This window comes from Nothoprocta perdicaria, unplaced genomic scaffold (genome assembly GCF_003342845.1).
Source record: "Nothoprocta perdicaria isolate Ctin4 unplaced genomic scaffold, notPer1 scaffold_11, whole genome shotgun sequence".
In the NCBI taxonomy this organism is placed as follows: domain Eukaryota; kingdom Metazoa; phylum Chordata; class Aves; order Tinamiformes; family Tinamidae; genus Nothoprocta; species Nothoprocta perdicaria.
The window spans coordinates 4178973-4206131 of NW_020454205.1; the positions used below are offsets into that span (position 1 = coordinate 4178973).

The following is a 27159-nucleotide window of genomic DNA, read 5'->3' on the forward strand; positions in this document are numbered from 1 at the left end:
CACCCAGAACAAACAAAAAACTCCAGAGTCAATTCTGCTTATTTCCTTGGTTTTTTAGCTTTCTTTTACCACTGAATTCCTTCACCACCTAAGTGGAGAATATGTGGCCTAGCATCTTACATAAGATATTTTACTTCGGATTTCTTTTTCCATTTCAAAAAGAATCAATGAGTGAAAGGAAGAAACTCCGTTCAGAGGCTGACTGACTTCCATATAACTAAATTTAAATAAACACAGCACCTTGACGTGTACAGTCACCTTCACAGCTGGGAATGACAATCCTGAAAGTCTATAGAAGCAAACTCGGGTCACAAAATAACTGCTCTGCAAATAGCAGCTCTGCTTCCACCAAGCACTTCCAGGGGCTAAATCTACCCAGAAATAGTGGAAGAGTCCAGAATTGCTAAAAGAAAACACTTCTAACAGGTATTTGAAGAAATATTCGCACTATATAGTTACAAAAGTCTCAAATGCTTTCTTTTGCTTCTGAATACTTTCTAATTCTTTACTGAGACCAAAGTCAAACAACTCTCTAAGTAGAAATGTTCAAGGGAATTATTTCACATCCTCTACAAAAATAACTTCAACCAGATCTTCAACTTCCTAACAGTAGCTCACATGGGCCCAATAGCCAATTTCTATAGTCAGCAGATGATTTTGCTAACATTTTGGAGAGCTTCCAGGAGACATGTTTTCTCAATATTGCTTTTCTGCTGGGAGTGAACTAAGGAGGAAGAATTCATTGATTTTGCTATTTAATATTTCATTAAATACTTACTTAAAATAATTATCTGAACTACACTTATAGCATTTACTTCATCTTACCCTTAGAAATATTTAAATAATAGCTACAGCCCCTATGAATCTATGAATTGAACGTCACTGTTCAATCATCTCTTTTGCTGTATCCTTCAAAAGCTTCATCTCCTGAAGACACACCTGGAAGTAAAATACATTTATCAAAGAAAATGTTCTAAGATCATATGAGCACGTTGATATTTCAATATCAGCCCAGTGCCAATGAATCATGCACCTCTTGCCTTCCAGTTCTCAAAATCCTATGAGCTGAGAATGTTTTAACACAAACGGATTATCAAAATCACCACAAAACTTCATTACATCTTTTTACTGTTTCATAGCATTTAGAATGTGAAACAGAAGCAACAAAGCAGTAATATACAGAAACTTCCTTTTATCCTGTCATCTCACCCAAGTACTACATTAATACCTCAGCATTACAAATTCTGGGCCATGCCCAGGACCAAAGCACACTGGAACCCTCAGTGAAGGCAGAGGTTACCATTTTACAGGTGACAGGGCTGTATGCTAGCAATTCACTGCCTCCATAAAGACAGGGGATCCAAATACGCTGAAAACAGCCCTTGGTAAATAAACCTACGCATAGGCAAGGGAGGGGGCTCTCCCTGTTGCAAGAACAGCAAGACAGAGCATCTTTTAGGAAGCTGGTCCCAGAGAAGGTATTTAATATTAAATCATTAGCCTACTTGTTACCAGAAGGAACAGCCATGCCCTACTATTCATTCCAAACTTATTTCCGTTCCCATCTTTGTCCTGGTCCTAGCACTTATGTAACCACCTATAAAGCCACCCTGGGGAGCCAAGGGAAGGAAAGGGAGGTCAGTTTTCAGAAAGGGCCTCAATACTGCAAGTTACCAAGATGCCACTGGAATACAACGAACAAAAGACAAGGGGCAGCTACACACAGCCCAAGACACAGTTGGGAAGAAAGGGCACAACCTCACATTTGCCTTAAAGAGGCTTTATAATCCCAATGTGAATTAGAAAGTATTTCACAGCAGAAAGCTAAAGGAATGCATCTCTCTACTATAGAGGGAACTCCAGAAATATTACTATTGCTAGGCTAAACCAGCACCTTTGCAGATAACCCTTACACCAGAAAACAGTCAAGGTTTCAGATTTGCATCTGACTGGGAAGCAAATTAGACTCAATAAAAATAGGGGAGAAAGTATTTGAATAATGAGTTTCCCAGACATTCTCATATGATGCATGTTATTAAGCACACATGATACTAATTTAGGACTATTCTATGCACAGGTAGGTCAAGTCAATATCCTTGCAGTTGACAGCAATTAATTTTATCCAGTACTGTACTGTCCACTGAGCTGTTTGAATAATTGAGTTCAAGAGGAAACCACAAGCCAACACATCTACAGTCTGAACACAGCCACTGCTACTCCTAATAATGCACAGTAGGCATCCAGTCATTGCCATTTCAGATTTGAAATTTGTCCTTTTATTCCTTTTTCGTTATCTCTAGATCATTTACTCATCTATGATAGCATTTTGCTGCCTACTTTATGAATACTTGTGCCTCCTTAACAGTTTATCAGTGAGAATTATCGAAAGCTTTTACAAATGCAAATAGATTATTACATCCAGTAGTTCTCCTTGATTCACTGTTGTGTTGTCAGAGAGAATGAATTTCAGCAGATTACGATACACTTTTTCATGATCCAGAGCAATTAAGACTTAAAAAACATAAGATCAGTTATTTTCCGTTGCTACTAAAGCAGAGCCTGATGGTCACCAATGTCAAGTGCACTTCTGTTTAAAGCCATTGAGGTTAAATGCAACATTTCTTTTTGGACATAGTAATTGATTTCATGAAAGACTGCATCGCTGGCTGGGAAAGGATGACAAGAACAAGGGCACAAGGACAAAGCCTATTTACCAACCACACATGTAAAAAGTCATAATCAAAGAGAATCAAAGCATTGGTGCACAAATACAAGTATTAAATATTGTTTTGTCCATAGACCTTGTGTGAATTAATACCAGCACACGCTCAAGGACTAAGAGGACAAAATAAAGCTATTAAAAAATATTAGACCATCTATATGGTTGGTTCTTGGTCATCTAATCATACCAACCCTCCAAAGCAGGCAGTACCAATAACTGCTAGGCACGCTGGTCCAGCTCCACACCCCAAATGCAAGATGTTTGCTTGGCTCTCTGGCCACTACTTCTGTAAGATGATTCCTAGTTTCTCCCCTGGTTATATCAAAAACAGATTTGTTCAGCAAGGCTTATCAGGGTCCACTGAAGGAAAGGGAACGAGAGGCTTCTTTACATCTATTTTTCTACCCAAAAAGGATGTATCTGAACTCCCGGGTTAAACGCACAAAAACCCAGTGCTATGGAACTGGCCTACTTAGACTCTCAGAAGCAAATCTCAAAACTCCTCCTGAGATGTGACATAGTTGGGGCAGCTGTCCTTGGTCACTGCAAGATTTCTTGTCCATTATTATACCTACTCAAGCTCAATAACTGAATGATTCTCAAACTTCTACACAGACGAAGAGATTATAAAGATATTTGAGCAGCATAAAATGAAGTCTTGTAAACCTCTCATTCCTTCCTCATTGTATTTTCATACAATAAAAAGAAATACAAAACTGCTTGAAAAGGTCAAAGCTCTAAATCAACTACTAATCTCCTCTGCTCATGCTTTTCTTTCATTTTTACTCCAGAAAGAAGAGATCTGCAGCACTTCTAGGGAAATGTGTTTAATTTAAGGGTATCTTAATATCTAGCTCAAATGCCAGATATTCAAGCAGCAATAAAGTAATATCAGTTATTTTAAGAGACAACAGAAATCAAAACTAGCATTTTCATCCAAGCACTACCTTATCTTTGTCTTCCACAACATCAGCCAATATATCATCGGGGTCCAGGATTCCTCCATCTGTATACTCCAAGTGGTGGATATTCACCCAGTAGGTTGGATCCTGTAAGACAGGCAAAAGATTTCTCAAGTTAATTTTGTATGATTTTAGCTCAACCAGACAGAGCAGCTTTGTATTCCATCTCCTTCCCATACATTTCCCTCTTGAATCATGAGACAGAGGCTTGAAACCTACCTGAAATTGAAATTTAAGCATATGCAGAAAGTGAGCACTACACTTCCCCCCACCCTCAAATGGTACTTCAATGCCCCTATCAACAGAACAATTTGCAAGTGACCTTACAGAAGGAGATTTACATTGATTTATTATGCAGGTCCATCCTTCAGTTAGAGAGCTAATACAGAAACTGAGAAATTAATTTTCCTTTTTCAATAGCTTATAGTTTGACAACGTGGGTTATCACCAGTACACACATGAGTGCATGTACACATGGATACATATCATTCTGGACAGTTACCGCTACATATTAATCCAGTTTCTTTCTGCAGTTCAGACAAAAATAAATGGATAAGCAGATCTTAATTTATTTTCACAAATTAATGGCCTTCAAACTCCGACACAATTCTGCATTTAACACAAACAGGGATCATGTTAGTTTCCTAATAACATTTTCCTCATATATTAAATATTTGACTTCAACAACTGAGAGCTTAACCCCCACTCCCCTGATACTGAAACAAAAATCATGATGTGCTTATGATGTCCTGATATCCGAATGCTGCTTAACAGCAAGCTCTCCCAGAGATGAAACAATCGGAGCAGACACCCGGGCATGTACTCATTGAGTGCATACACATGACCTGTAGTGGGGACAAGCTAAGTGAAATGCAGCTGTATTTGAACAGCTTCAGACAACACATAATTTAACCTCTTACGGCCAGCAAACACACGTCAGCTCATTAAGTTATGTTTAAGCACTCTGCACTATCATCACTGGCAAACATTGCCCTGTAATGGTACAACTGGCTGAAAAGATGCTTAGAAGAAATGACACTATTTGAGACATCCATCAAACACCAACGACATTGACTAAAAGATACCAAAATCACAGACCAAGAGGCACACACATACAAATACATACAAATACACACACCCCTTGAGAAAGGCTTCCCAAGCAGAGGATGCAGCAGAGCACAGCCCAGTGTCTGCACTTCCAGGGATGCTAGGAACACAGGTGTCACCCATTCCTCGCTGCCCATCATGTCCATTACAGCACATCTGTTAGTTCTTCTATTAAGAAAAATATTTTTATATCCATGATACCAACACTGCCTCAATGCCTATCGGTACAAAACTGTACAGAGCTAAGTAGGACATTACAATCCCAAGACCCAAAGGGAGAGCCTCAGGGAAGCTAGAGATACATTTAAGAACAGTTTAGACAGTTACCTGGAGCTGTTCTCAATAGCTCTTTAGACCAGCAGCCATTCCCTCTCTCTCTCCCTTTCCACTCTCCTAATGACCTCTTGAAATGAAGTCTTTTTTTCCCCCATGCATGTGGCTTTTCTGACCCAGGCCACTGAAGAGCCAGCCAGCTATGCCTGCACTGCGGCAGCACAGAGCCAGCAGGCAGGAGTTATCCTCAGGGGCAGCTACTTTATCATCACTGCCACCAAATGCACAGTTGCTAACAATGCTAACAAAATAAAGTCTGCTACATTGCAACACAGACTCAGACACCACCACCATCTAGCAGAGCTTAGAATACCAAGCATCAACACACAGAATCTGTCCAAGATATAAATACTGATGTTCTCAGATACTTTGAAGAAGGTTCCTAAACAAAATGGGTAGCTAAAACATTCTCTGTTAAAAAAGCCTCCTCCTTCCTCCCCTTTAAGCAATGAGTTATATCAGCTTATAGTGTCATAAGTATAAAAATTAAGAATATGTTTTCAAAATTTTGTGTTTAGCTAGTCTCATTATATAAGTCTAATTAGCCAGTTAACATCTCCAAACCCATGAGATTTTTTTCCCTAATGTAAGGGGATGGGGGCTTTTTACATAAGCTAATATTTAATTTGCACAAGAAACCCATTTATCTCCCTTCTCCCATTCTTGAATGCAAAATATAATTGCATTGGTAAAAGTAATTCTCTTACCATTAGCTCCAAAGCAGTGTAGTTTTCTCCCTTTTCAACTGCAGAATATTATTACAGGCATTAGTATGCACCAGCACCAACACACACTTTCTTTTGGCACAGATGCCCTCCTGGCTTGGCTATATGCCATGAGCTTAGTATTAAAATTTAATGTCTTGTATTTGACTATTTGTAGGGTGCAGTATTTGTAAGGGACAGTGTTGCTGAATGACCACCAGCTGATTAAGCACATAAAATCATCTCTAACCTATTTTAACTAGAATTACTACAGTTATGCTATTTTGCACTGAAAGCACTCACTTGCCAAGTAGCAAATGTTTATTCATCCTAAGCACTCAAAAAAAAACTTCAAAATTTAACAAGTCAGATATGGTCTTATCTTCCTAAAATTATGAAATCCCGGCCCCAGTTTAGTTATTTTATACTGAACACCCCAAAAATCAAGATAAAATGTAAAAGAAAAAAACATTTCTCTGTGCAACAAGCAAGTGCATTAACTCACATGACACGATTTACATCACCGCAGAAGTGTTACTTGGCCCTATCAATAAGCTTTCAAAATATGATTCTCAAACTGGAATGGATCAGTACCTACAAATGCTCCTCCTGAACCTTTCTGTGACTATATTTGTGAAAAGAATTCATCATTAATAGCAGCAGAACAGCATACTTCAAAACCATTTCTCTTATTGAGGCTTCAGCAGGTAACATTATTTTGGACTGAAGTCATGCTAAAACTGAACATCTAATACAGTAAAACGCAAGTCTCTTGTACATATATTAAAGCTAACAACCACCCACTCTGCCCTAACAAAACCCCCTACACAGCTGATTGAAGGCTTTTACTTCCAATGCTTAAGTCTATTTGTAATCTAGTGGCTTTCTCCAACTCAGATACTCAGCTCTTTTTTGAACAAAGTTGGCAGGACACAAGCCCAAGTCAAACAGCTACCGTTACTTGCATCAAGCATCACAGTCTCAAACTTCCTATTAGTTTGGGCCACAACAAATATAGTAATTTAGTTTCTCTGGGTATGGCCACTACCAAAAGCATAAACATCTCCACATCAGTGTGAAAAAGCATGTGGTGTTAGCAATACATGGAGGCAAGCGCTGCCTAAACTAGATTTCTCATTAATTCCAAAATATATATTCAGAAGACAACATTGTGTAACTGAGATGCAAAAATCAATAACTGAACATACGAAATCTACTAGAGCTTTTAAAAAGAAAAACAGCCACAAGGAAACATGCTCCTTAATCCTTCTCCTACAGAAGGGCCTGTTCTAGCTAAGAAATAGGGATCATCATACAAAACAAGGGAGGTTTGTAACCTCCAATAACACTGTCCATGGAGAGACATGACCCAAATTTCCAAACCACTCCCCAAAAAAATATATGTTATTTGGCTGTGATTCTGAGTGTTCACAGCACCTGCATATGTCCTTCAGTAGGCTCCAGTAACAGCATCTAATATTAAGGGAATGTATGAACAAGTTACCTGGTATAACATATACCAGCACTTCCCGGCTGAATATTGAAGAGTTAAACTAATATGCATTTTACCTTAGGGTTGCAAGTCATGTTTGTGTTTAACATCAAGCCACTTAAACACTGTTTATCATCAATTCCTTTATGTGTAGGAGAGCACTTTAGGAATTACTATGCAAATATTTACCAAATGATAAATTGAAGCCAGGTCACATGAATGCACAAGTACAAAGTAGGCAGAAGTAACAGATTTTTTTTTTTTTTTTTAAATTAATGCTCCTGATGTTCCTATTTCCACCAAATCCCAACTTAAATGTTGCCACCTAGTGCAGTAACTTTAGTGTTCAAATAATTAAATTGAAATATTTTCAGAAATCTTCTATGCCTTTTTTTATTTGGGGGCAGGAGGAGCAACAGTAACAGATATTCAAGTTCATAAATTGAAAAATCACTCTTAAACACACATGTCCACACATGCACATGGTTTTTATAGTACACACAAATCTTGTAGCAATTGCATTTGTTCCAGACTCAAACAGGAATAAGTTAGCCTACTCTTCTGAAAACTAAAATTATGTACTTGAACAGTACAAAGTATATAGCATATTTCCAACTGCCTATAAGCAAGACAATGTAAACACGTTTGGAACATGTTTTAGACGGACCATCAACAAGACAAACACCAGTCCTTAGCGAGTGAGTTTTACTGCTCAGTTCTGTTACACACTATATACAAAGCAAAGTACAAGCCCTAACCTCAAATTTCTTATTTAAGCCTAGAAAAGACCATTGGGGGGTCTCCCAATATAACAAGGACTTAATTGGAGAAAAAGACAAACAGAAGAGTTTGTCCTGCCTCAGGTTTCATCTCCACATACTTCTAAGCTTATTACTAAATTAAAACAGCTTCTAGATTCTTTAAAACAATATATACCCACCTCCAAATGTCTAAAATAGGTCTAGTCGGACAGCATTACAATTGCCAGCAATTAAAGCTACTTTACCACCACCAGCAGGTCGCTACACAAGAATATGCATACTACATATTAATTTCATTAATTGCTAAATATTCCTGAGCCACAGAAGGATTTCTCATGAATGATCCACAGCTGAACAGCTAGATCTTGGTAGCAGAAGAATGAATGTACATGCACTTGAACCTGCTTCTACAATGTAAGTACATAACCTATGTCAAAGAATAAAGGTTTAATCACTTCTCCCACATGCTGGCAAAGCACCAACTGTAACTGATATATGTGTAGACAATAGAACTATACGATTTCTGTAACTGTTATATGCTGAGATTACCTTTTTAGAAGAAGTTTCTGCAGAAAATCAGTATACTGCACAACAGATGAAGGCTGCTCTAGACAGTTACCAGAATCAGCAGATCCCAATACAGACCAGACCAATAGCCCATGGGCAAACATGTGTCCCTTAAAAAAGCCAACTGAGTATAAGTCAGACATTCTTCTCACAAAATTAAAGAGAAAACAAGCAACACTTGACTACTTCACAGCTCTGAAGTTTTGCTGGGTTAAGCTTGCACTATGAAAGAATAAATTCCTGACCCAAGTTTCTAGCCCTCTGCATTGCGAATAAAATCCAACCCTGAAATTACCTTCCCCCTCTGTCCCCCCTATAGCTCTGTAGCTCAACTGCAGGAAATTAAACAAAATATTTTTAACCATTTTTAGTTAAAACTTTATAACAATTCTTTCAGATAAAACAAGAAATATTCTACAGTAGATTGAGGTAAAAAAGAAGATGCTTCTTACATTCAATGGTATATTGTACCTTTGAGAAAACTAAATCTGCTTGCATTATAACTGAAAAATACTGCAAGATGCTAGAGACAAGACTTATTTATATCATTCTATCCGGTGAAGGAATCTACAGTCTCTTTTCAGTACTGTTCAAGACAAAGACCTGTAAGGCCTGCATTCAAAAGACAGAAATTAAAGCTTAGAGGAAAAGGACAGAACAGAGTCTGTTCATCAAATCCACTTTTAAGCATCTAGCAATAAAACTACAAAAAGCACCAGTTATACAGTAAAAGCAGGCCTAAAAAGGTGATGGTAAAAGGTGCTTCTTATTCGATCTTCCAGATAAAACCAGGTAAGGAGGAAATTCACAGCAGAATGCTGTCTTAATTGTTGGGTCATGGAGAATAGGAAGCAATTACTTCAAGCAATTGAACTTAAAAGTTCTTCACTCTTAACAAAAGATTTAAGAGGGCTGACTAAAGGGCTCAACTCCCCTACCAAAAGCAGCCTCATCTCCCTTTCCACAGCACTCCCAAAGAACAAGAGCATTCCATCACCTGAAATAGCTACAGGCATGCAGCCCTCAAACTCGTTTGCCATGAGTCAAAGAAAAGAGCAGACACAAAAATCGTGAGGGAAGGAGACACATCCTACTCTGGAAGTGCTGAGCAGTGGTTGCATTTGTTGGCTTCACAGGAAGAAGTTTGCAATTAAGAGATCCACCTCTAACAACTGCCTCTGAGAACTAGAACTTTTTCTCTCAAGTTTCCCTCCCAGGCAAGAAAGGGAGCCAAGCACACACACAAATACCCTTCAAGTGAGGCAAGGACTTAACTGAAGTCATTACAAAGGTCTCACACATTTCAGCAGCTAGGGGCCAGCTGGGACATCACTGCCTAATATCACTGCCTCAAAAATGATTGTTCACCTGGTCACTTAGTATAGGTCACATATTATGGTATAAGGCCACTTATACTACTTCTGACCATTACTTGGTGAAAAATAAAAGGATGCTACAGTGCAGTCTAACTATTGAGCATCCATCCAAACATAACAGCAGCCACCTCTCCTAAGACTTCACCTCAGTAAGTCTCCCATATTAGTTTGTTTGTAATGGTTAGAATTAATTATTTCCAAGTTCAGCCTACGCTCAGAACAAAAACCCCAAAACATCTGCAAACATGAAGCTAACATTGGCATGCAAGCAGTAATTTGAGGAATCTCTAGATTTCTTCATTTAAAAAAAAAAAAAGTTACTTATAAATAAAAATAAGGGATTCACAAGGACTCAGTACAAGTCACCACACACAAAAAAAAAGAACCTTACAGGTCAAGAGAAATATAATATAGGTGTTTACAGAGGATACACTGAATCTGCTCACACCTCTATGTCAGCTTATATGCACCAATTTAAATACAGAAATGAATATGAGGAAAACATAGTCACTTTAAATAATATATCTATGATACTTGGTTTCTGGCCAAAGAAACCTCTTTGATTTTCAAAGAGGTTAAGAGATTTGCTTCTTACAGTAAGATGACAGAGGAAGAAAATGAATTGTACTGCTTCAAATGGGAATACATTAAACATTCAAGCATGAGCTGAACCATAATGAAGTTGTTTCAAGGGAAGACAAATTATTTGCCCTACCTGGCAAGAGCTCCTTTCAGAACATAGCAGAGATTATTCCAAGGGCAACTGATTGCTAAAAGAAAAATATGTATATTACACACACACACACACATATACCTACACCCACAAAGGCACCCACACTTTTTGTTCATACATTTTTCACTTCATCTTTCAAAATTAGTCATGAACGCTTCTCCTTTCCCTAAGCATCTTTATCATCATTGAATGCACTATTGTGGAAAGGTGCTGTCCTAAATTGGTAAGAAACTGATACATGTCTGTGTGTGGAAGAGGTTAGGATTTCACATAAGGTTACACCTGTCCCTTACAAGTTTTATTCTTGGATATCATACTTGTAACACTTTCAAAGTGGAGATTCAAATTGGGTACAATAAGTATTAAGACAGGTTTATCTTCAACTTGCTAGGGTGGTCAGCAGGTCTGCTCATCCCTTTTGTCTTGCTGGCTCTTCAGGATTAGAGGAAAATGAAGAAAACAAGAACAACAAAATCCATCTATGAAGTCTGTGCAGCCCCCCAGACTAGTGACAGGAAAAGCAGTGCACATTGGGCAAGGACAGAAAAGACTCCTCTCATTTTTCTCTGAAGTCGAGGCGACTAATGAGTAAAGCTAAAAACACACATAAATATTTGTAAGATCACAGCCTTTCTTTGTTCCACCCAAGGTACCCAGGAGTGCTATTTCTCATCCTCAAAAGATTGCCAGGAAGACAATTCCATTATCTGCTTGAAAGCCTGAGACAGTGATTAAGGTCCTAAAAGAGCCCAGGCAGCAGGGCAAAGCCAAACAAAGATGCCATTTGATGCTGACAAAATGATTCTGTCACTAAGAGCGTCAATCATATCAAAGCAGGAAAAGGATTCTGCTCCCAAAACACATCCTTTAAACATCTTCCATCTCAAATTCAAAACTAGTTAGCTAATTGAGCTCAAGGTAGGTAGTTCTCACCTCTTGTGATCCAAACAGCTAATCTAGGAAAGACAATCTTGCGAAGCTGAAAAGTGATACGAGATGGTTAAGGCCATCTGTGCAGAGATAGGAAAAACAAAAGCTCCTGTCTTCCCTGCCCAAACAAGGCACCCACCCATCCATACACAAACACAGTTACCAACAGACAGATTCCTAGCACAGAATTCCCAACGATGTGACAGCGCACAGATTCACAGATCCCAAATCACCCTAGAGCATTTTAAGTTATGCTCAAACTGCAATTTGATTTGCTACTCTGGAATCCTTGAAAAAATATAGCTATTCTGATTTTATACCAAATCAGAATATGAGTGGGCATCATTCTCTACATACAACCCATTACCTCAATATTATCCGAAGACTGAAAAACAACAGGACATTTGCATTTAAAAATAGGATTTCAGTGCAAAACCAAAACGTGTAACCAGAACAGGCATAAATATTTGGGGATGCATATTTAGGCAAGCAGGTCCAGACTGCTCTTCTAAGAGCTACAATAAAAAAGCCCTCTAAACAAAGTTTCAACTAAAATTGTACTGCACTGTATGCCAGACAGTGAATTCAAAATCACCCATAAGAACAGAAGAGTGATAAAGGCAAATGCAGCTTCAGTTACATTAATATTTAAACTAATGGTAGCCATTAGCTTATTGTGCCTGTTAGACTAGATTGTGTCAATAATGCAAAAACGAGAGCCTCACCCCTGCACACATGCACACACTGAAGTTAAAACACCAGCTGCAGAACAAAGTGTCTCCGTAAGTAAAGCCCACAACCTTCCAAACTTTACAGCCAACCACATATTAGCTAAAAGGCTCTGGGTGCTATTGTTATGTTAATAAGTAAGTTGTTACACAGCCACAGGCTGCATAACACAGGCTGGCCAATAATTAATTAGCACCTGGTCTGACCTTTTGTTTCTTGGAGATGTGAAGATAACATGGAGGGTATAGGGACCACAGTCACGATTTCTAAAATCCAATATAAAGCAAGCACAAAACAATAAAGCTACTTCAAACTGCCAGCAACGCTTCACACAGAAACACAGTGAAAAAAATATTAGGAAAGAGAGAGGTATACGAGAGAGAAGGGTACAAGACTACTGTATTTCTAAAGTGAAGTCAGGGTTAAGTGAGTGAATAGTGATGTTTTCAGTCTGACAATTAAACTGAAGATGCCTTAAATTCAGAGCAACCAAAGCATCTCAAGATGGTAAAAGCAAACAACAAGCTGTGAACTTGGACACTACAGTTCAGTTACTAGCACTACTCTGAAGAATCCTAGATTGTAAAGTAACAAGCTCAGGGCTTAGGCGCCACAGAAACCACTTGAGTTTTCCATCCACAAATTATTTGATATTACAACTCTCTGGCTTTCTCTGGTGAAGTGGTTAATGTATTTGCAATTGACCCAAGATTACTTAGCAGAAACAGCTGAAGTTTCAAATGCATGCTTGAGTAAGAACAGATCCCAAACTCCCACAAAACAGATACCTGTAGGACAACGCATATCAGGGACAACAAAATCCTATAAACCTTCACGATATAAACAGTTTTAGGCAACACTTGCACAAGAGAAACAGTAGTTTACAGAAGTATATCCTTAATTCCAAGTACAAAGGCCTTACTTGGGGGAAGTGAAGGGAGGAATGAGCAGGGAGGGAAGAGACAACGCTCTCCTGCAATCATACAGAATTATTTCACCTCCTACACAGACAACACTCAAGTGATGCAGCAGCAGGTAAATCCTATTTCTTGTGTGGATGTGCCCTTGAGAAGTGGGACATGCATTCTGCCCAAGGGTCACAGGCCCACACTGTCCATAAGGTATGCCAGTAGACCCTAGAAATTTAAAGGAGAAGAGAAGGAGGCCTCTTCAACACCAGGCAAACGCCGAAGTCCTGAAGAGGTTTCCTGGTGAACAGCACAGGTAAGGCTGGCTAAACACAGATGCAGAACGGCCCGTAGGCACGTAAGCGCGGCATAAACACAGATGCAGAACGGCCCGTAGGCACGTAAGCGCGGCATTCGGTTCAAGCTACAGAATGACACCAGGGCACACACTCCCATTGCTATTTTGCAGCAACTTTCTTCCACTTCTCCAATTCCTCCTACCTGCAGTTTCTTTTTAGAGTTTGACAGAAAAACATTGTAATCTAGGGAAAAGCTTCCAGTGAAACAATTCTCCAAACAAGCGCTAGTAAACAAGCTTCACTGCCATATTTGCATGGGTATTTTACAATATTATTGTAAATTTTTTTTGCATGCTATTTTACAACAGCCCTGAAATGCCATCCCAACCTTCCTGATCATTTACAACTCAACGCCACCCAGCACTCATACAAATTCATCCAATTTACTTCAGACGGCTCAGACATTTGTCCTTTCTGGGTTTGACAACAGTACCCCCCATTACACTAGCTTCAAGCAGCTACAGAAATAAGATTTTATTGCAAAAAATAAAGAGATATTGGAAACACCTACAGAAAACAAGACAGGACACTGGAAGTACTCACAAAAACATCCTAGGCTGCATGGGTTATAGGAATGCTTTATCACTACCCACTGTTGAGAGTGCTCCCCGGATAGCATTACCTCCTCATTAATGGAAGCGATTACATCTCTGTTTTCCAACCCACATACGTAACTACTGGTAGGGAGCCTGTAACTGATGAGTTTGGCCACAGGACGCTAGACTACGTTAAGCCTTAAGGCTTTTCAGGAACGTAATTGGATCTACTTTCACTAAGTAGTAGTTTTATCAATATGTGCCAGTGCCCAAACAAAAACAGCACATGCAATGAAACAGTTGATCCTGCTTTTAACAGCTAGTAGGCAAGAAAGCAGCCACTGCCAGTTAATAGAGAAATGATAACATCAGAAGCTGCTGGCACATTGGTCTCAGACTAAATGACTTGGCCTGCTGAAGATTTGGCTGCATTACTATAGGCATCTCTTACACGCGCCTTATCCTAGACAGTTTCCAAAACAAAATACAAAAAACCCCCATGCACCACAGAGTACACCATCCACACACTAACAAATCACCCAATAAGCATTGCTCCTCTCCTGCCCCACTGCCCCGACTGCAGGGCAATTGCAATCATGTTTTCACTAGCAAAAAGTTATACACTATAAACCACAACACATTTCAAAAACAAAACAACATTTCACAGTATGTAAATAGCCCAAAACAGCCTATTTGAAAAGAACTATACTTTGCAACATGGCATGCAGAAATAAGACCTCAACTTTGCTCACGAATGCTAACATCCTGAACTTTGCTACACCATCAGACTGGATTTTATTGCTTTAGAGTCCCCATTGATAAGCCAAACGGTTAATCCCTAAACAATGCATAAAAAGTTTCACTACAAACCACAAAAATGGAAGATAATAATCACCACAGTATTCACATCTGAACACAGCTGAACAAAAATGCATCAACCATCCAGTCATACGGAAACAAGATAGTATTTTTTTCATACCACCTATCCTCAAACATTTCAGAGGTTGACTGAGACTTCCACTTAGTGAGGAGTTCATTTCACACCTAGAGCTATTATAAAGCCAATCAATATATGTTCATTTTATTATTATATATAAGCAATAAATCAAACTTGTCAGTTCTGTTTAAACTCAAATGAGGGTGTTCTCACACTAAGATATACAATACATACATTCTTCCCAATTTCCATTTCATCTGAAATGCCCCAGATAAGAGAGAAAAAAAATCACCTGAAAGCATGTTTTTTGATTCTAGCTTATTAAACAAACTTTATTAGTGATATTATAGATCATTTTTCTCGACAAGAATAATTTGGAAAATATGTAACTGCAGAATGCATGCTATATAAAAAAAATCAAAATAGGTAGTCAACCTGTAATCAGAGTTAAGTGGTAATGTTAAATGGTGTCGCAACGAGACAGAAAACAGATTATGAGTATATAGAGCAGAGACCTGGGAACGAGGAGACATGAGAAGGAAGGAAGATGCTGTCTACTTCCAACACTTCATTTTTTTTCAAAACTATATATCTAAATAGAAGGGGAAAGCAGAAAAGCCAATCATGTATTTCTTTAGTTTCTGACCTGCTGCAATTACGCCTCAAGACACACGACCTAATGCAGATGGAAATGGTCAAAACTAACATTTTTCCCCCACATTCAAAGGTCAAGAAATCAACACTGGTACACTCCCATCTCATCCACCTTACTTCAAGTGGAAGTGTAGGAAAATGATAGAGTTTAGAGTGATTTTTGGCCGGTTGGCAGTTTAAAAAAACTAAGAGGATCAAACACAACAGAAAGCTGAAAGAAAAATACCTTCAAAGAGTAATATACTTGAAATATACCTGTGATTTTTTTTCCAATTATTTCCTAATTTTGTCAAGTATTTTGACCAAAGGTTCAAAATTACTTTTCCCATTTCTAAAGGCAAAGTGTTCTTAAAATGTTCCTTCCCCATGCCCTATAAGGGGAAGTTATCTCCTATCAGTCAGTAGCAGAACATGAGTTTTAGATAACTATTCTTGAAACATTAAGACAGAAGACTTATCCTGGTTTCTGAGTGCTAAGTCATCTTGCTGATCACAGATGAAGTGTTAATGATCATCATGAGGATAGTCCTTAATGTCAGGATTCCTTTCCCCTCCGGATCTACTACTCCCTCTCCGTTAAAAAAAAAAAAAAAAAAAAAAAACACACACACACACACACACACACACACACACACACCCCACACAACCACCACACACCACCCCACACACAAACTCACTATCCTCTCTCCCTTGAAAAGGCTGCAGGATGATCGCTGCTAATATAGATAGTGAGGAAACACCACTCTGCAATGTCAATGTGTTGCCAACAGACCCATTTCAAGTTTCCAACTCCTTAGGAAGTTCTCTTTTTGTATCCCATGACAGCCATTCTTGAAGCAGTTGTTCAGGATATATTTATTACCATCAGCAGGGAAAGATAAAAAAGAGTGAACTGGCAGCAACTGAGCCTTTAGCATGACATAATTCTGTAGGAATTGAGACTTAACTCCCTACAGTCCTTGAAGATTTCAGCAAACCTTCCAATGTGCACAAGATATGGCTTTCCTGAACTAAATTTAACCATCTCCTATCTTTTTTTGCATTGTACAGTCAAAGGAGGCTGAGGGGGGAGAAGCAAAAGACAGACAAGTTTTCCAGCTATAATCAATACCATATTTGCTAAATAATGCAACTGTTAGAAACAGACTATATGAACAACTACAGTATTTGACTTCTAACCAACACTAAATTCATATTTTAACTGATGTATTTTTCAGATAACTGCTGCAGTCTGTCCGGAGGAATGGAATAGGGAGGAGAAAGGATTTAGAGAAAGCCAATTTCTGTGGAAAACCACAGTGACTAACTTAAAGAAAACACAATTGAAGTTGGTGAGTCAGAGCAAAATAAATCACATTTTTGGCAGACTTGAGGAAAGCAGATATTTTCTCAGATTAGAGCTCCCTTTTAGCATGAAAGGCATCAGCTTTTGTAAAAGTAATCCAATAGGTTGTTGACAATCCTTTACTGCAGTCTATTAATTTATTAAAAGTGCTATACCATAAGAACAAAATCATTCTTTTAGTTAACATTTTTTTAGCATCACATGACCTAAAGCAGCAACACTTGGAAGCAAACTTTATTCTATAGAGAGGTTAAAATGTAAAGAGAGTTGGCTAATGCAGAAACGTGCCTTCTCCAGTGACATTTCCGAAAATACTGTTTGTTTTTCTCTAATACAAGCCCTTTAGAGACTTTACAGAGGGGAGGGGGAGGGGGGGCAAAGAGGCCTCCTTTATCTTTTAGTTTCCAAATGGGCTTTCACCTGAACTAACTCCCAGTTTAAGAAATAGCAAGGCATTTTTTTTCTCTTAAATGAAATCAGCAAATCAAGAGTAGGGAAGAAAATAAGAACCAAGAATTCTAAACACTGAACACAATATGTTGGAAGATCTGGCCCCATATATACATACCTAAAGATGTACCTAAATATTTAACAATATTTTCAGCCGTAGCACATCCAAAACTTCTTTAATTCATTCATCATTTTAATATATGCGGAAAGAAGAACAAACTTCTTTACAGAAAAAGATGATTTAGAGCATGCAAAGCCCCTAGATGTATTTTAATACCACAAGCTTGACTCAATAGATAAACTACTAAGAAGCAGTAAATTCATCCAAACTAGAGGGCAACATGACACAGGCTAGAGGACCAACAGAGGAGGTACTGTCTCACCTAATCCCACTTTCACTCTTCTAGGCAGTTTTCCTCATACCCGAAATCCCCTCTGTGTCTCCTGGTTGCACCCAGAAGGATTGCTTTCACCCAGGCCTCAAAGCTGTATTCCCTGCCTTAGTTTCCATGCCCTTCTGCAGGGGCTGAGACAAGGCTACTCTTAGATAACTGTTAGGCTGCCTTTCAGTTCTCTCTCTCACCAGCTCCTTCTGCATCTGTCCTGCTCCAGGTAACTTCTGGTTTGGTTCAGGAGGGAGACCTGGGAGCACAAGTTTTCATTACACAGCAGCATAAGCCTTACTACCCCTGCAAGTAAAGGTGTGACTAAGCCTTTTAAGGCATGAACAAGCACAAAGCTGCAAGCCCACCTCAGACCTGCAGAACCCCTGGCTTACTTTTAGAAGAGCTACAAAAGACAGTCATGAACCGAGCTGTTAATTGCCTGAACTAACAATTGAAAAAAGTCTTATTAGAAAAGGCTGGCAGCTACTCAGCCAGGAATCCACAGGAGATATTCTTCTACACATGAGTTGTGGGCTTAGACAACATAAGGCTGACTAGGTGTGAAGGAGGTGGTTTGCCCCAACTAACTACAAAATGCAAAGCTTAAGCTCGCAGGCTGGTTTCACTTCTGGCTTGAGCTCAAAAATGAGAAAGCTGGCAAGCAGAGAGCATTAGTGGAATGCCTTGTAACACTCCAAACACTACCCATCAAACTCATCACCAAATCAATTGCACACAGGATTATTAAAAGTTACCCTGGTCTGTTTATACAGAGGTCATGGCAGACAGACCAGGCCACCAAGGACTGTATTCAACACAAAATAACAACTACGAAGACCAAAGTAAATGCTACCTCTACATTCAGCAATACTAAAACTCTCAAAACACAGGAAAACAGCAGCATTATATGGCATTATCCCTATTAATTACTTTCAGAGCATGAAATCAGAGCAGCCAAAACCAAAAAAATAACCACATGAAAGACCTTATCCCTCTAGCATTGCTAGTTTGAGGAGAAACAGAAGGTATTATCTGTATGTAGATCTCACTGAAATCGCTGATAAAGATCTGTTCAGTTTAAGTCTGCCTGAACCACAGCCACAGTTGCCTTCAATACCAAAAAGACAGGTGAATCTTCTCAATCAATCATCTGCGGTAACACCACCACTTCCTGTTAGGAAGGAAAGATCCTTGTTAAGGACAAGTTTCAGGAAAGGGTGAAAATAGAGACTACTTTACCACTATTTTTTTCTGCCACAAGTAACCTGACAGTATAAATCCTTGTCCAAACTAAGAGGAATAATCCTCAACTGTAGGCTCATCAACAGACAGGTGCTCTCAAGGCCTGTTCCAGAGGGCACAGAACATGCAGCACATTTAAAAAACACCACAGATACACTTCAGTCTCCTCTTCAAAAACCCCAAATAGAGGCATACTAGATTCTAACCTCTCTGAAATAGGAATTACTCTTTGACCTGTATATTGACACTCAATTTAAAGAATCAGGAGAAGAAAAAAGATTACAACTATTGCAGAAAATCTCTAACTAGGATATCCAGGTTTGGAGAAAAAACAGCTTACTGCATTAATCACAATGAAACAGCATCTTCCAAAATAACCTCAAGGTCTTCAATGGATTTGGGAAGAAAAGATGAACAAAGGAACTGAACAGTTAAGGCACTCAGTTCTCTGTTTTCCTAAAGGAAAGCACAGAGAGGGTACATCCCAGTATTTATCAGCAGCTGGCATTTTCTTGGGGATCTGGAAGGCAGTGTGTAACCTGTGCTGCAAAGCTATTTGCCTTGATGATGTCTCACCTTTAAAATCACACTCCTGGCCTCCAAAAGATATCAAAGGCAGCCAGCCACTAACTGTTACAGATCAAACTAAGCTTTGCAATCTCCGAATATCACAGTCGCTGTAAGACTACAGTCAAGCATCCAACTTCCTCCCTCTCTACCATTTAGACAAATGACATCCTAGATAGAGGCTAATAAATAAGAGTGTTCATTTGAGCATTCTGTAGTTTGCTTTCTCACAGATATAAGGAATAAAGAAAAAGCATGGAAATAAGAGGTCTCATGGCAGCAATATCTGCTGCCAATGCATCCTGGCCAAATCAAAAAGCCACCTTCCTAAACCTCTCATTCAGGAGCATCCTCAGCCACAAACTCAAACACTGCAGTTGATCTAGGGTGTCTGCCATAGCAAAGCATGGTCTGAAAGGATATACTGATGGCACAAAAATTATAGGCTTACACCAGAGCATCACACACAAATTGATGACAAATTAAGACACTGGTACATTTCACTTAATGGAGATATCTATGGCACAATTACTAGACAGATTTAAAAATTTGAAAAACAAGTCATACATGTTTTAAAGTAAGGATAACAATACAAAAAAAATCTCATCCAATGCAATCAATTTCTTGATTTTTCCTTTGCATGTAATTCACCAAAGTAATCATATATGAAAATATAAACTTCCCCAAGTCCTTATTTTTTAGGATTCCTTGCAACATGCTGATTTTCTAAGCCTTTCACATGAAATAGCTTCCTCAGTTAGCCAATATATTTATGGCCTTATGTATCCAGTGGAACTTCTAGGCCATTTCTATCAGCAGATGGCTTACATGAGTCTGCCACTTTTATTTAAAACTGTTTCTCCGACAAAGAAAAGGTATAGCTATACAAATAAGCAAAGCTCCAAAACCAAGCATAAAAATGCAAAACCAAGCCTGTTTTCAATATACTAACTGCTAAAGCCCTCTAGCATCATCACGCTGAGGAGGGGACACAGGCATCTTAAAACAGGGCTACCGAGCATTTTCAATAACGGCAGCAATAGGTCTTTACGCCCAGGACAGCTGCAGCTCTTCTTACATTTGCACCACCAGGCAAGCCTAAAGAAAGCTGGGCAGCACGGGGGAGCACAATGAAAGAATGTAAAGTGCAGAGCAATTCAGCTGACCTATCATATCCAACAAGTAGGAAGGAAAACACAGTCACCTAAGACAAACAAAAAGGCATTCTTCCCAAATACTTGTGTCTGTTAAAGAGAAAAATTTAGATGTTAAAAAAATGCCAGTAGAACATAATGCTCTATTCTCAGCTACTTAGGGAAAGTATTAAAATAGTACTTCACATAGCAAGCAGAAGTATCTCTGTTCTGCCCTGGGTCAGAAGGTTTTGGAGCTTTTTGAACATTAAGATTCTCACACTGCAGGAAGCTTCTTTAGCTGGAAATTAATAAATGAAAAACTATAGTTTTGAGTTTAAACTGCTTCTCCACATATTCATACAAGTTGATTTAGATGACTTCTGCATTTGAACAAAGCAGTCTCTACAGAGACATTAGTACTGCTTTCCTCTTCCCTTTCAAAAGGGATGCACAGTTGTCCCTTCCATGACTGCTTTACTGGCCAGTAGTGACCATTAAATGGTGTTCCAAAAGCTTTGTTGTCTCTTTGTTATCTCTCAGATTGTATCAATTGAGTAATAACCAGAACTTGATAAAGACGATCCAGGAGACAAATGGAACTATATGGAAAAAGGCTCATTATATCTATGCCAACAACTGTGAAGCATAATGGAAGCAGATTTTATAACATGTTACTTAAAACATGAAAGGCAGGCACTTGTTAACTCTACTTTTCCAGGACTGGGTTGTCAGATGAACTAACTGCAGATAAATACAAGGTCACTGTCAGTGGCTTGTGGATCATTTCCCCTTTCCAGGGCAGGCATAGCCAAAGTAATAGCGATACATAAAGTGATTGATAGGTGGAAGTATTTCGCAATAAACCTGCAACATGCCTCACACTGCATTAAGTGCTTGGAAAATATTTAATACCAGAGCTTCTGAATCTTTGACAACTGATCAAAACTAACTGATTACTAAACTCTTACTTTTCAGCTTACAAATCTGGATGTTAAATTTAGTGGTCTATGAAGACAACATGTATTCAAACTTCTTAAAATTGCAGATCAAGGGCATCTCTGCTTCTATATGCTATTATCCAAGACACACACATACAAAAAATCTACTAAAAAACCTATTTAAGCTTTTCTTTAAACTGTCATTTCCTTCTTGCCTGCCTTAACTAGAAAGCTTTGTACATCCATCAGTTTCTTAAACATTGTATTCTTAAACATACTCATTGGCTGTGGAGCAAAGTAATATGTTTGATTCTAATCAGTACCATCAATTTGTAACTGCCTGGTTTGGAGCACACACATAAGTTAACTGCTATAGCCCAGGCCACAATGAAGTCACCAAGACAGGAGAAGAAAAAAATATATCTGTCAAGAGATCATTTTTTCCTGTGACTAAAGATAGTTATATACTAACAATGTAATTCATATAATAACTCTTCATGAGCCTGAAACCATGCCACTCAAAAGCTACTTCCAGTAGCAGTGTCACCACTGTTAAGTTGGGGACAGAGATTTTGTTTTACATCAGGAGTTCCTGAAATACATCATTGCTTTCCCTTTTTTTCCCTGTCCCCTTACTTGCAATGGCTCTCTTCCTATACAAGGGTCAGTTATTCATAAACATATAATAATGGAAATTAATATACCAACTCCTGCCTTTTTAGCATGCTTTTTACACAGTGGGTATAGCTGAAGAGTGCAAAAAGTGCTAGAACAATCTTAGACAAGTCTTAGAATTGCTTTGGTAGAACACAGACGATAACTAATCCCACTCCTACTGGAGCAGAAAGCACTTTGCTGTGCTAAAGTAGGATGAAAATACAGTAACAAGTCAAAGCCTGAAGTCCAGATCTGAGAAGAAAGTGCTATACAATTATATTACTCTCCTTTTATGTAAAGCTTAGCAATACAAAAGCATTTTTATTTTGTGCAAGTAACAAGAAAATTCCTTTCAAGACCTTCCATATATACCTTCAGAAGAAATCTGTGGTTTTGCAAGCCTTTTACAAGCACAGTTTTGATTTGAAATAAAATTTCCATTTCCCCTCCTCCTCCTTGTTTTCAGTGAAACTGCAAGAACATTTAGTACTCCTGCTTGCTGGCTGCTTTACAACGGCAGCGCACTATTCCAAAAAACAGTAATTGTCATGTGGTGCAAGAAAGAATAGAAAAAATATCAATAGGAATTGGGAGCTGATTCTGACAATCCACCTGCAGCGTTAGCTCTTTAAATGCAGCTAGTGTTAAGGAGATCACAGGAACAATCTAAACAATCTACTATTTCTCCAATCAAAATGTATGATCGTTATAGGAACTTAGCCACTATATTATACTTCTGACAATCTGACTATGAATAATAATTACCAGTAGCTCTGTAGGATCAGCTGTCGGGTTCTCTACACTCTCATCAGCAGAAACTAGTTCCGCTAAAACACCCACTACAACTCTGAGCTAGATGGTTTAGCCACTATTGCCTTGGCTGTGGGTCAGCTTTCCCACAGGAAGACTCGCAAAGGCTGGGCAAGTCTCAAGACACACAGAGTTTTCACCTGTGATTAAATGGACATATTTGAAACTGATGCAACAAATTTAAAAAGTGATTTTATTATTTAACCATAACTACCATGCCCCATGCATTCAAGTGGCTTCCTGTGAGCAGGGCTTTAGAGACCACTTCAAGCAGAGTAGCAAGGTGTGCAGCACACATGCAAACACGAGCAGGCTGATCCAAGGATAGCACTTGCTCATCTCCTGTAGAGACAGCAACACACAGACAGGCAACTGGAGGCACAGGCTTCCTCTACTCTTCCCGGGAGAGGTAAGTTTCACTGCAGCTTCAGGAAAACATCACTGTGGATTTCACTTTCTAGTCTCATAGCCATGCTTTCAAGGAGCATCAATGCCCGGGACACCAAAAACAGTGGTCCTTGGAGATGGTAAGATCAGAGCCTGCTGCAGCTGCAAATAAAGGAGTTCACTGGAGAGCCCCTTGCTGAGGGGAAGCAAACATACATCTTGGGGTGCCCTCATCTCAGAGCTCTCTACCTGAAGCACTGTTGGGCAACCTCCAGGCCTGCCCCAGGGCCAGCCCTTCCCTCCCAAGTCGCTCAGCCAAGGAAGCGCCCATCTCGCAGCTGAGCTAGGACGCACCCAGGCGCTACACCACGCTCCCGCAAGGAAGCCAGCACGGCAGGAACAGGCACAGCAGCCTGGATAACGTGCAGTACACCTGCCCTCACTCAAGCAGAGAATCATAACTAGAGATGGTCCCAAAGCACCAGGCTACAAGAAATAGCAAGGGATTGAGCTGACAACAAGGAATCACTCACCGTACTGTATCCACCTGTCAGCAGGAAAACTTCCCATTACAGAACAGCAACAGAAGCAGATAGTGACTCACAAGTTCTATCAAGTTTATCTCCCTGAAACAAGTTACTCCGAGATGAAAACAGTAATTTATCTGAAAATCTACTGGCAACTCTCAAAAAGGGGATGATTAACAAAGCATTTACTTAAACATTTAATACTACTTACACCATGAAATTCCAAAGCACAGAATTTTTCCGTGATTCTGAAATAATGATAACAGTTTAGGAGTCGAGACAGTTACTTATGAGTGAATTCTCCCATGAATTATGCAACATCTGTCCATCCAAAAGCATAATAATAACCTCAGCAATTCCCTGCCAGACTCCATAACAAGATCAAAAGACAATCAGGAACTGCTTTTCAGCTAAATAAAAGCACAACCCAGTATTCTGTTTTATTTAATGGCAGCAACAGTGTCTTCATGGTCAAACCTTGTCAGTGTAACCAAGCCAAGAACTGCCTACCATGTTCTCAGCTCTCTACCAGAAGTCCCTCTGAAACAGAATACACATTTCTCCATCACTAAAAATATACCATAAAATTAAAGACCTGAGTGCTCTCAGCCAATTACACACCTTGCTAGTTTTATAAACAGAAATAATAAAAAGTTTTTTTTTTTTTTTTTAATGATACACATTAAGTGGTATTTTATTCTCACATCTTTCCTTTTACCAGGCAGTGGAATTCCATCAAATGACTGCAGTGCAACAACAAAACTCAAATGTTTTACTTCCAAAAGTAGCCCTACATACATGTTCTCCTGTACATTTTGGAGGTCCCGCAGAGTACTATAACAAGAAAACAACTTCACAAGTTTTTATTATTTCTTTTTAATAGTTTCAAACTGGAAAATAAGTTGCAATTTCCTTCCCTTCTCCAAATACTTCCGGCACTTGAATACCATCATTTTCCATTTTGGTTTTTTTTTTTCCAATGATTTTAAGGCTTTGAAAACAAAAAACAATTACATAAAAGCACATTCAAAGCGCCAATAAAAACAGTAGTTCTCTGTCACAGGAAGTATTCCAAGCACTCAGTATTTTGAAAAGAAAACCAAACCTTCAGTTACCTTTAACATAAGTCTATTTGGAAGTTCCCCTCTATGGCGTGCCCACACCTCACAGTAGACTTTAGCCTACTGATGATCTTCATGATTGATGGCCTTCAGTAATCCCATTCTTCGAGGATTTTACATTTTCATAAAGAAATCCAATTTCAGGAAAAGCTGGCAGAATGGAAATATCAAGGAATGGATTCAACTTCTCTAGATTGCATAAAGCCACATGAAAGGGTAATAAAAGCATTTGTAATTTCTGTATCATCCACTTAATTATCCCCAAATTCTCCCTCCGAAAGGGGGACAAACTCTCAGCAATGCTTGGCAAGAAATTTATCTACTTATTTTTTTCATTAGTTCCACTGCAAACCATGTAGATCAAACAATTTCTCAAAGCACTGCAAGACAACTATTTAAGTTTCCACGGGACAAAAGGGAAAGAGAAGCAAGACACCACCAAGACTCATTCAGCAACACGAATCAAAACTCATATTTCACAGGTCCTTAGGTTGCTTTCCAGTCTCCAAGGTCCCTTCTCCTTCCCTCCCAATTCACCATTATACACAGGTATAGGTTATTTCTGAATAAACTGGGCTGTGCCCACTTTGTCCATATTAGATACAAAATATGGAAACTTGAAATTTCTATAAAAAAACAAAACTCAAAGAGGTAAGAAATAGACCCACATCAGAAAAATCAAATATTGGTCTCCTACAAGGATAGAGCAGGATGGTATTGAAGGGAACATGGGATATAACTACTTAGCACAAAAATCATTTCCTTAAAATATTTCCCACGCCAAAGAGCAGTGTTCAAGGTGCTTTTTCCATCAAGTTCAAAACTTCCATAAGGGTTATTCTCACCATTTATCCAAACACCTCTTAAGTCACTGGGCAACCCCATGCACATCCTATAACCAACTTAACTGCTTAGTAAGACTTGTGGAGCAAGCAGGGCCTTACGTAGAAAGGCAGCGGTCTTCTAGCCCTTTCTTAACAGGGTAGAGGATATTTGCAGCAGTCATACAAGAAGCCTGTCTGCCATGAAGGGGCCCAACCTGGCCCCAAGTGGAAGGCGCTCTTCAAGGCTTCCCAACTCACCTCAGCTGTGCACATTTTAAGTGCGCTGAGGCACCCCAGATGCTTAGGCAGGCTAAGGAGGCCCAGCTGCTCACCACGAAGGCGCAAGGTCATCGTTGGAAGCTCCCCTCATATCAAACTGGGGCAGCAGGAGAACCGCTCTGTGTGTTGGGTGGCAGCTTTGCATGGAGCGAGCGGCCAGGCAGGGTGGGCACAGAGGGAGCAGACCCTGGGGACACCTCGCTCTGCCCTTCACTGGCCCGGGAAGGCAGCTCGGCTGCTGGGTGGCGTCTCCTCCATGACCCAGTGCTGGCCTTTCGCCCACCCGTGTCCTCGCGGTGCGGACAGGGGTATTTGGCCCCTAACCAGGCACCGTGCGGAGCACCCACAGCCCCCTCGAGGAGCGGCCAGCCCCTGCCCGTGTGGCTGCGGCCGCGCAGCTCCCCTCGCCGCGCGCGGCCGCTAGCCCCCTCCCCCCGCGCCGACCGTTAACGGTCCCCCGCGCGGCGGCCGTTAACCGCCGCGACCCCCCACCGCGCGCGCCGCCCTTAACCGCCGCCCCCCCCCCCGGCCGCGCTGACCTTCTCGTGCGCGCGGCGGTAGCGCTGCAGGGCCTGCTGCGTGAGGTCCCGCACGCGCAGCCGCCCGTCCTTGCAGGGCACCACGATGCCCGTGCGGCCGAAGCACACGGTCACTTTCATGTCAGCGCGCCGCCATGCCCG

General features: G+C 39.8%; 1 protein-coding gene across 1 annotated transcript in view; it reads right to left on the reverse strand.

Moving 5' to 3' along the window:
- The window catches only part of PARD3B (par-3 family cell polarity regulator beta), a 343703-nt gene extending 316550 nt beyond the window's left edge, over nt 1-27153 (reverse strand). The window contains exons 1-2 of the mRNA XM_026048404.1: nt 27019-27153; nt 3670-3771 (exon numbers count right to left, since the gene is read on the reverse strand). Coding sequence (XP_025904189.1) covers nt 3670-3771; nt 27019-27138 — 222 coding nt within the window. The 5' untranslated portion in view covers nt 27139-27153. The remainder of the gene's footprint in view (nt 1-3669; nt 3772-27018) is intronic.
- Between the last annotated feature and the right edge of the window lie 6 nt (nt 27154-27159).